General features: G+C 46.1%; 1 protein-coding gene across 6 annotated transcripts; it reads right to left on the bottom strand.

The window, feature by feature from the left end:
• Positions 1-1862: 1862 nt before the first annotated feature.
• Positions 1863-10532, bottom strand: LOC136679146 (tiggy-winkle hedgehog protein-like). Of its 6 annotated transcripts, none has more exons than XM_066657479.1 (4): positions 10230-10532; positions 7067-7328; positions 2092-2690; positions 1863-2058 (listed from the first exon to the last, which is right to left on the bottom strand). In XM_066657479.1, the coding sequence occupies exons 1-4, from the start codon at positions 10530-10532 to the stop codon at positions 1954-1956; spliced, it is 1269 nt and encodes a 422-aa protein (XP_066513576.1). In that variant the 3' UTR covers positions 1863-1953. The 6 variants fall into 6 exon arrangements, with proteins under 6 accessions (XP_066513576.1, XP_066513575.1, XP_066513579.1 ...); XM_066657478.1 differs by having other exon boundaries at positions 1863-2074; positions 2105-2690; XM_066657482.1 differs by having other exon boundaries at positions 1863-2061; positions 2122-2690.
• Positions 10533-11061: the final 529 nt, after the last annotated feature.

Raw genomic sequence — 11061 nt, 5'->3', positions numbered from 1 at the left:
AGTGTACAGGTGAAAGGAAAAAAAACACACTACTGCTGTAAACACACGCACTCGGACGGACACTCCTCAGACACAAACACACACGTTTTAGCAGCTCATTCCCACCCATAAACAAGTGGAACATTTAGGTCCCTCCCAGAAAAACTCTAATATACAAATCTGTGTATAAAAATATAATTTAGACAGAATGTGAGTGTGTTAATCAGGAAAAATAGTCAATCACACCTCTTCACGTGCGCTTTTCCAGTCAAAGAAAACAAAACAAAGAACAGAAGAAGAACCAAACTAGAACCAAACAGATTTCCTGAAGGAACCACAGTGCTTGCAAGACGAGAACATAATAACCATTTGCACAATCGGTGACTAAAGAAAGAGAAGACATAAGAGACCCAGTAAACAATTAGCCGTTGATTCAACGTTGAAATAACGTAAAGACTGCCGTCTAATCAACGTTCTCTTGAGGTTGAAAATGAAAGTTGAAAAGACGTCCAAACACAGACATTGAAAAGACGACTATTAGACGTATTGTGGACGTCCATTGACGTTATTAATTGGTCCCGAAATAAATTACTTGTATAAAACGCGTTTTGGACGTCCACTGACGTTATCGATTGGTCACCACTTAACTAACTTATTAAGATGGATTTTGGACGTCCATTGACGTTTAAAATATGTCCTTGACGGACAGACTACTTTTAGACCTATTTTGAACGTCCAGGGACGTTCCTTGTTTACTGGGGAAGTGGGACAGCAGTTCCTTAAAAGCAACCTGCCAATCAGCTTTGAGCTCACCGACATCTTGAGTGTCCCATATGTGCCCTATGTCTAGATCATTTCATGCCCTTTATAATTATTTCTATAATGTGCTGCGATAAGCAGTGCACATTGTGCTCACTAGTGAACACAGGAAACACAATGCCCTACAGTGTTTGGTTCTGAAGACTCGTGCACCAATGGTGGCTTGACATTAGTAATGATATTTTTTTTCTAATGTGAAAACAAACACACCAAGGCAAGGACTGATCCCACAAGCTTGAGTTGATAAGTTAATGCACCTGAGGGTGTTTACGTCACACATTAATGAGCTTAACCCCTATAGGGCTGTGTCCCAAATCACTCACTGCCTTCTGTAACACCTTCACTTGCACTGCTCCCTATTATAGCACACTATATAGTGAGAACATAGGGAATGAGTTTAGACGCAGCATACAGGGAAATTTAATCAAGTTTGTAATAAATGGATTGCAAGTATACTTAAAGGAGGCTCAAGTTGTTATAATCAGTGTAATAACACATTAACAACAAGCATTTATAACTAACAATACACTCTAACATGGGTTACAGTAGTACAACTTATACGTATATATGTACTACTGTAGTCCAGCTGTGAAACAGAACATGTTTCTGATTATTACATTGTTGTTATAGTGTAATTACACTGAAATGAGAGAATGAAGTTGTAATAAGAAGAAAACAATGCAATTCTCACTTTGCAAGCACTGTAACTAAATAAATAAAAGCTCTTCAACTGCTAAGTAATAAATTACTGAACAAATCACAATGTGTTAAGGCTTCTCGTCAGCCAGCACAATCACCTTAGAGGGGCCCACATGGGGTTGAACATGGGATGGCTGGGTTCAAGATTGGCTCTGGGTGGGCTGCTGTTAGGGGGGCACTTTGGGGCTGCCTCTATGGGATGAATGAGGGCAGCCCAGTAACACTCTGGGGCCCATAGTGTGTTCTAATTCAGAGAGAGTTCTTAGGTGGGCTACCCATATGGACCCTATGTTAAACCCATCCTGGTCCCATCACTGACCCTGGAGGGCAACCGTATGTGGGGCCAACATTTAACCAGTGGTTATAACGAGCTGGTACCCAGACGGGCTGCCCGCTTTGGCCCCACATGGGTATGTTGTCTGGGTCATTAAGAGCGCGCGACAGGGCGGGGCTGGATCACGTGTCTCTGTCCGCGAGCCCGAGCGGATGAAACGAGTCTCGGTGCAGGAGCCACGTGCCCAGCCGAAGCAGCGCGCGCGCGTACCAGTGCATCCCGCGCGCCTCCTCCGTCTCTGTTCTCGTCGCTGACGTCACCATGTTGTTGCACCTGTCGTCCTTCCCCGCGCGCTGTATCCATCCCGATAGCGCGTGGCTGAGTCTGGCGGGCGCGAGCGCCCAGTGCGCCCAGCTGTGCTTCTCCACTGCCGCGTAGCACGAGGCCAGCACGCGGTCCACCACCACGGTGCCATGCGCGGTAACCGGCGCGTACGCGCCCTCGTGCGCCAGCTCCACGGTGTACACTCGCGTCACCCGCGCGCTTTGCAGACGCCCGGTTGCTTTTTCCTCGCTCTCCTCGGACACGAATACCTCGTGCCCCGGACGCACGTTGCTCGCGAACCTCGCGGCCATCCGCGCGGTGGAGTTTCCGTCGCGCGCGAACACAAGGTGCGCCGCGGTGAGCGTGAGTCGCCTCGTGGGCTCCTCAGTCTCGATGACAACGAACTGCCTCCGCGCGCGCGGCTCTCGGTCCATGAACATGATGAAGTCGCTGAAAGCCGCGCGTCCCTGCTCGTCCGCCGCCAGCACGCGGTCTCCTGTGTGTAGATCCCTCACGAGCTTCGTGCCGCCGCACTCCAGCTGCACCGTCGCCGAGCCCGGGAAACAGCCGCCGGATTTAACAGCCACGGAGTTCTCTGAGAGAGAGAGAGAGAGAGAGAGAGAGAGAGAGAGAGAGAGAGAGAGAGAGAGGGGTAAACAAAATAATCCAATCCAATTCAAATCATAAGGGTTAGAATTTAACAAGCTGGGGTACAGCACAAATGTCAGAGACCACCCCTGTCCCAAGGAGAGAAGAACCTCTCTCTCTCTCTCTCTCTCTCTCTCTCTCTCTCTGCGCCTGGATCCATCCTTCCACCGTGAGAATTATAACTCAGCACCATGGGTCTGAAAGGATGTGGAGCAGTAAAAAAGCCCACACTGAATAACATCTGAGAATCACATCAAAATCTTTGACTTTTGCCCCTTGTTTATCGTGATCCAGACCTAATACAACATCAGTACCTGACCATACTAATGCCATCACGGCTGAATGCAATAAAACTCACAGAGCAATGTTCCGACACCACTTAATGTCCTCTTTAAAAAGAGTAGAAGCTGTTACTGGAGCTAAATAAATTAATTCAATAATGAATGTTAAACCGCAGGTGTCTACAGACCTTTCAACATAATGGGGCAGTTTTCCAGCGTTAAAGCTGTAGTCTTGGACTATAACAATGTCAAAATCCCACTGACAATGGGTTTTGTCTGAGATGGGGCTAAATCAAAGTCTGCAGGTCCGGAAAATCAATTGTAATTATTTAAATGCAAACCTAGCTTAATAAGGCCTTGAATTATAGTGCTTTCCACTGGCTCTACTCACTTGGTACCTGTCTGTTTCCCTCTAGAATGCCCTCTGAAATGTAGCAGGTGATGTCACAAAATCATTGTTTCCTCATCTTGTGTTCACATGTTGTTTTTGTTGTTTGAGACTGAACACAGCTCCGTGCCCCAGCTCAGACAGATCAGCAGAGTTTTGGCATTCCTTGTTGCACTGTCCAACTCTCGCCGGAGTCCTTCATCTGCCACAACTCCAGGGAATGTTTAAACTCTGTTAAAAGTCTGGACTAATTTTAACCTTCCTCTTCTTTCCTCCCTCTTGTTGACCTTGTTATTCTTCCTTCTCCATAAAAGGATTGGTTTTAATTGTTCATTGTTGCAGACTGTAAACTGGAGATGTACACTCTACAAAACACCAACTCTACACTGACTGGGCCTTACGTGTCTGGACTTGTCTGTCTTTCCTTGTTTTGTGAAACAGACAAAGATAGAAGCCCCTAACTGAAGCTCGAGTGGTTGTAGGAGGAGCCAGCTGTAGGCTGTTGGTGTATAGTGTGTTTATGAGTCCAGATTTGGCACTCAGTTCAGGGTCGCGGTGGGTCCAGAGCCTACCTGGAATCATTGGGTGCAAGGCGGGAATACACCCTGGAGGGGGCGCCAGTCCTTCACAGGGCAACACACACACACATTCACTCACACACTCACACCTACGGACACTTTTGAGTCGCCAAACCACCTACCAACGTGTGTTTTTGGACTGTGGGAGGAAACCGGAGCACCCGGAGGAAACCCACGCAGACACAGGGAGAACACACCAACTCCTCACAGACAGTCACCCGGAGGAAACCCACGCAGACACAGGGAGAACACACCAACTCCTCACAGACAGTCACCCGGAGGAAACCCACGCAGACACAGGGAGAACACACCAACTCCTCACAGACAGTCACCCGGAGGAAACCCACGCAGACACAGGGAGAACACACCAACTCCTCACAGACAGCCACCCGGAGGAAACCCACGCAGACACAGGGAGAACACACCACACTCCTCACAGACAGTCACTCGGAGGAAACCCACGCAGACACAGGGAGAACACACCACACTCCTCACAGACAGTCACCCGGAGGAAACCCACGCAGACACAGGGAGAACACACCACACTCCTCACAGACAGTCACCCGGAGGAAACCCACGCAGACACAGGGAGAACACACCACACTCCTCACAGACAGTCACCCAGAGGAAACCCACGCAGACACAGAGAGAACACACCACACTCCTCACAGACAGTCACCCGGAGGAAACCCACGCAGACACAGGGAGAACATACCACACTCCTCACAGACAGTCACCCGGAGGAAACCCACACAGACACAGGGAGAACACACCAACTCCTCACAGACAGTCACCCGGAGCAGGAATCGAACCCACAACCTCCAGGTCCCTGGAGCTGTGTGACTGCGACACCACTTTTATAATGGAGCATTTTATAATTTAGTAAAGTTTTTTTTATTATTTTGTTTAAATTGAAGTTCCTGACAAAGTCAAAACTCTTGATGCAATAAACATTTATGGAGTAGTTTTTAAAACCTAAAAACTGGTCGGTCAAGACCCTAACACAAGAGGAAGGTTAAGAGCTGCCGTTGTGAGTCAGATAAAAACAAATGTGATCTCTGCTGTAACTTGGCAATTTCACGAACACCCGGTATGTGCCTGAGGTCTGCATTTCACTGTGTAGACAAGTCTCTTTGGCCAATCAAGGTTTACGTATTATGGTTTAGTCCCTACTCGGGTCGCTTGGAACCAGGAGCTAGCAGGGAGCAAAAAACTACCAGGGACCAATATTGCCTAATGGAAAAGCAAAAATCTGAGTAGATTAAAGTAGGGACCACGTAGGGACTAGACCATGACCAGTGAAGGGCCACTGGTGATGGACTACGGTTAAGTCCCACAAGATGATAAGACCATGTTGATTAGATTTAATCCAGATTTAAAACTGAATCCCTACTTGTGCAACTCCATCAAAAACATCAAAACACTCAGGGGGCTGTTCCACAAAGCATTTTAATACAAAGCTTTAAAGTCCTTCAGCTCTTTTCCTATTGGACACTTATGATTTGAGGCTTGAGTTATCCAGCTAAACAGAGAAACCCTGTTTTGTTGAATACCAGACTGAGGCCTTAGATTAAAATTAACCAGGAACCACTATTGACAATGCAGTTTATTCCAACACTCGACTAAATCCATATCCAACAAACCAACCACAGAACAGGACTAGTGTGAAGTGATTTAATCCAGTTTAAAGATTAATCCACATTGGAACAGTACTTAACTTTGGTAGAACATGTCGGTCAAGCAGAAACTTCAGCTGGAAAGCCCCTATAAGTTGGATTTCATACTCAGAAAATCAGAAAAGCCTCAAAACCCCATGTTCAGAATCCAAGATGGCTGCCCACACGTCAACAGTGTAAAAGCAGTAGTGTTATAGTTTATGAGCATGTTCGTTTATAATCAGTCGTACACACATCACTGTCCAACTGCTGTACGTGGACATGTTTCCATGGTGGTGTAATGTGTAAAATATCATATAATGAAGTGTTATCTAATGGTATCACTAACAATGCTAACCAGGTACAAGGTAATAATGAAAATCTAGGGCGTTGTATTTTCTGGATGTTTCTTGAACGTGCTCAGCTCCACTCCAAGCTCTGACAACCAACTGAACGCAGCAGCTATATCCCTCTAGCCTACACTTGGCACTGAGCGCAGCACTGCCTCGTCCTAAATGAATGCAGTTGAGATGTAAACGTCACACACTTTCATTGGTTCTTAAACACTGAAGGACTAATTGCAAAGTTGTGGTGTATTGTCATTGTAATAGGTTCTGACACTGAGGCTGTGTGTGTTTTGTGTGTGTTTGCTCAGGTGCAGTAACTTCTAACCATAGAGAGACAGACACACACACACACACACACACTCAAATGTACCTTACACATTGCTAAGCTCAGAAACACCCTGCATTTGCATTGGAGGTGGAGTCCTGAGTTGTGTATCAGATGTTTGTGTATTGAAAAGCAGCTTTTCAAACTAAAAGTCCCTTAATCCTGGACACAGCTGGATCTATGTAACTAAAGCACAGTCGTGTCCCTGGTGTTAAATTAAACATTTGTAATGTTGACGCAACACCTACTGTGTGGTAGTGTTTTGTGTGTGTGTGTGTGTGTGTGTGCACATGCATGTGCATGTAATCCCCTATAGTAGCTCTCATCTCAATCATTTCTACTTCATACTCTTACTCAAAGAGGTAATCCATTACACATGTATAATTACTTCTCTCAGACAGTAGTGGTAGGACTTAACTGCATTTAAAGAACAAAACAACAATGTTAAACAGTGTTAATGCATACCCAACTGTATGCGAATGAATCACTGTTAGCATGGATTCAAACCTAGGGCTTTAGCTTTGTGCTAAATGCTCTCATCAGAATATCACAGAGAGACTCCAGCATCTACCCTAAAGCTGATGGCTCAGGCTATTGTTTCAGCCTCAGTAAGGTTTCATTTAGGCTCAAATGCTGCTAAACCTACGCTGCTGCCTAAGTAGGTGATATGGAGCAAGGTAGCTATAGCCTGCTACGGATTGGAACATAGCCCTAGTGGCAGCTAAACTGAAATGGAGTGTGAAGCCCACCTGCTTTAACGGAGCAGTGGATGTGAGCCTTGGACTCGTAGTAGACCCAGTCGAACCCCGCCTCCACGGCCAGCCTCGACAGCATGCCGTACTTGCTCTTGTCACGATCAGACGTGGTGATGTCCACCGCTCGACCCTCATAGTGAAGAGACTCATCCAGATGATTCCCGTCTTCATCCCATCCCTCCGTCACTCGCAGCTTCACTCCAGGCCACTGGTTCATCACTGAGATCGCCAAGGAGTTCAGCTTATCCTTACACCTCTGTGTGTGAGAGAGAGAGAGAGAGAGAGAGAGAGAGAGAGAGAGAGAGAGAGAGATGTCAGTCTGAGAAGCCGATGTGATGAACTGTGTGGATACACAATGTGGGTGCGTGTAGCAGCAGGAAAAACAAAACATACAGAAAAGTGTTTAAATCAATCTCCTTAAAGCAACACTAGGTAGTTTTTTTTATCTTAAAATTACAGCTTGTAAATCAGAGTGAAGCTTTACTGAACTGTAATAAGGAGAATAGAGCCTCTGTCTTTGCTACTTTAGTCTCAGCACAGCTTTAAATTACACTCTGTATGGGGAGCCAAAGAGGAAAAAAATATATATATATCTTACCTGGGGTTACTTTAACACCTGTCTGAGCATTTAGCTTTGTTGGATGCTGTGTGTAAATGGAAGAATAGGTATTAGCACAGGGATCGTAGGTAATACCGGTAAGCACTGTCCTGAAAACAAAGGAAGGAGAAGGGGTGGTTTCCTGCCTGCCTCCCAAATTTACATAGTGTGGTTTCTGCAGTGCTGAGCCCAAAATAGCAACGACAGAGGCTCTATTCTATTAGATCAGTGGAGCATCACAATATTGAAGCTGTAAGTTTAAGGTAGAAAGGGGGCTGTTTCCTGGATTAGGGATTGATCTTAGGACATTGAATTGAGATTTTTCATCTCAAAGAAACCATGGTTCAGTACTAGGCTTAAACCTTGGCTGCTTTAGAAACATTAATTGTCATTCCCCCAGATACTGGTTTTAGTTTAAACCATGATTGACAGCTGGTTTGAATGGAGAGGAAGCATTGACGTTGCAACCTGGACTGAAATAAGAGAGAGAAGAAGACAAATCGCTCCCAGTCAATCCACTTCCATCCACAGCTACAGTGTATTCTCCTTGGAAAAGCGTGGAATGAAACGGGACTTCCCTAGAGCAGCCTAATGCCAAACATGGACTAAAGGCGGATAAATCTCCCATGCGAGCACCAACCTATACCCTTGTGTTGAGTTGGGTTGGGTTGGTGGGGTGTTTGTGATCCAGAACCAATTATCCAACATCAGCACCTGACCTCATTTACGTTAACGTGGCTGAATGCAAATCCTTATTGAAATGTACAGCCTTTTTAGAGTACCGCCGTGGAGTACACTAGGATTTGAAGGGTTTAGTCTGGATCTAGTGGAACAGTTAGTGATGCAATAGGATAAAGATAATGAGGCTGGTGCTTTACTGGAAGTCTCTAGTCACAAATAAATACCACCACCACCCAATCGCTTCCATTAAAGAAGCGCAGTAGAACATCTCAGGCATAATTGGAGTATCACTAGCATAAAGGCCAATAATAGACACGCAACATCAGCTATTCAGATCACTCCTGACCCAGATTAGACTCTGAAAGCCGGGTCAGCAGACAGGACCCGTTCAAACTCGGTGGTTCACGAGCAAGAAGCCATGTCCTAAGCGACATTAACGTCAACACGTATGATTTTCAACTGTGCAAACACTGTGCAGTACGTTGTTGCGAAGCTAACAAAGTGCAGAAATGTCCAGCGGTTATGTTTACATCCTTAACTAGCACAGATGTTTGAATAGAAAGAGAGGAGTACGGAAAGCTGAAATGATTTTTAGACACACAAGTCATCACTTGACGATGCTGGCAGGACGTTTGCATATATACACTACTTATCCAAGCATCGGTAGACGCTTTTCCTAATAGAAGTCAATTAGTCACCCTTGTAGAGACATGCACGCTTCCAAAAAAGCATGAAACGAGCCTAAGAACAACATGCCCAAAGCCAGTGACGGCTTCGGCATACAGACTTCCCGAAGGAACATAAAGGCCTCTTTGGAACTCTTTAAGTCCTCGTGGGGAATCTGGGTTAGATCTGAAGCTTAGTGAACATGGTTTAACCCTTTGAGCGATATGTTCAATGTTACTGAATATTCCAGACGTTTGCTGTGAAAGTTCAGAGTCCACATAGAAGGACTGGCGAACCTCCGGAGAGGGCAGGGCAATCAATCAGTCACACACTCATCCAATCGCTCACATATTCACATTTCCCACAGCCAGCGTATCTAACAACATGTGTTTTTAGAGACCAGGAGACAACCCACGCAGACAGGAGGAGAACAGACAGACAGTGACCACAGGCGACCCCCAGGACCCCGAGACCCTGGAGCAGTTTGGAAACATAGTAGTGTGTTCCTGTAGTGTCACCGCAGAGCCCATGCCCCTGAGTGTGTTCGGGGCTGTTTGTAATGAGGATGAATCATGGGAAATGGTGTTCTCAAGACCTTCAATGGATTTTCGAAATGTGAATGGTGTAATCTCACTGTAAAAAAAAATAAAAATAAATAAAAAGCACCTCCAATGGGCTGGAACACAGAGATCTTAACCATTCTGGGTGTGCAAAGGTTCTGGCACATTTTCAGATGTGTTTTATGCAGTTCAATTAGCATAAGAGCAGCATAGCCCCCTGTGGAGAATCTGTTCACTTAGCTGCACTCAGAAAATCAACTGTACCAGGGGTGTCCAAAAATGTCTGTAGGTGTTATGTTCAGGAAGGAAAGAAAGAAAGAAAGAAAGAAAGAAAGAAAGAAAGAAAGAAAGGAGAAATAAAAAGAAAGCAAGAAACAAAATAAGTATTTAAGACAGAAAGAGAAAAATGGAACAAAATGAAAGAAATATTAAAAACAAGAAAGAAACAGTGGTGAAAAAAAGGAACAAGGAAAGACTAAGAAACGGAAAGAAAAAGAATGTAACGAAGACAAAATGAAATAGAGCGGTGAAAGAAAGCAAAGAAAGAAAAAGGACTGTCAGATCCCGTAGGACAGAAAATCAATAGGACGCAAATGGCACCCGAGCAGACCGCGCTTTTGCGCATCTTTACGCATTTTACGCAGCTCCGTACCTGAGTCATGAGTCTGTCCGCGTTCGTGTTCTCCTCGTCTTTGAAGATGATGTCCGGGTTGTAGTTGGGCGTGAGCTCCTTGAACCTCTCCGAGTTCCTCGTGATCTTACCCTCGGCTTTGCCGCTCGCGCCCAGGGTCTTCTCGGCCACGTTGGGGATGAACTGCTTGTACGCGAGGGGCGTGAGTTTTTTGGGGTGTCTGCGCTTTCCGTAACCTTTCCCCGGACCGCACGCGACTCCCCAGCAGCAGGCGAGCGCGAGGCAGAGCAGAGATGCGAGCGCGAGCCTCCTCAGCAGCAGCATTGCGGTGCGTTTCTCTGGAGCCGGTGGCGATCGTAGGGGTCCAGGCACCGGTGTCGTGTTTTACGTTCAGCGTCTCCTCGTTCGTGCTGGCGTTCGTATTTAAATCCAGTGAAAGTGAAGCGGAGGCAGGTGCAGTCGCCCGCAGAGAGTACTGGTCTTAGACGGTATGAGCGCGCGCAGCCTTTAACTCCCGCACGTTAGCACAGAGCTGTGGCTAAAGGACGCAGCTCATTGGCCCAGAGGCTGTGATGTTATTGCACCTCAGAACTACATCCTTCTGAGCCTTACCTGGACACCCTCAACTCCCTCTCTTACTGTTACAGTACTCTCTCTCTCTCTCTCTCTCTCTCTCTCCATCTATCTCTATGTCTCTGTCCCTTTCTCTCACTTAACGTCTGTCTCGCTCTCTCCATCTCTTTACATTCTCTCTCTCTCTCTCTCTCTCTCTCTCTCTCTCTCTCTCTCTCTCTCTCTCTGTGTTTTTCACCACACACACACACACTCTACTTAATGATCTCCAAGTGGAGCC

Source organism: Hoplias malabaricus, chromosome Y (genome assembly GCF_029633855.1).
Source record: "Hoplias malabaricus isolate fHopMal1 chromosome Y, fHopMal1.hap1, whole genome shotgun sequence".
NCBI lineage: Eukaryota > Metazoa > Chordata > Actinopteri > Characiformes > Erythrinidae > Hoplias > Hoplias malabaricus.
The sequence above is the reverse complement of the archived record's forward strand: the minus strand, read 5'-3'. Positions and strand labels throughout refer to the sequence as shown.

Bases quoted from the DNA above. Each gene is read 5' to 3' on its own strand.
- LOC136679146 (XM_066657476.1), bottom strand. From the start codon at position 10,532: ATGCTGCTGCTGAGGAGGCTCGCGCTCGCATCTCTGCTCTGCCTCGCG. The intron at 7,329-10,229 runs GTACGGAGCTGC...TCTCACACACAG, and splicing joins CGGACAGACTCATGACTCAG to AGGTGTAAGGATAAGCTGAA. The intron at 2,691-7,066 runs GTGGGCTTCACA...TCTCTCTCTCAG, and splicing joins CCACTGCTCCGTTAAAGCAG to AGAACTCCGTGGCTGTTAAA.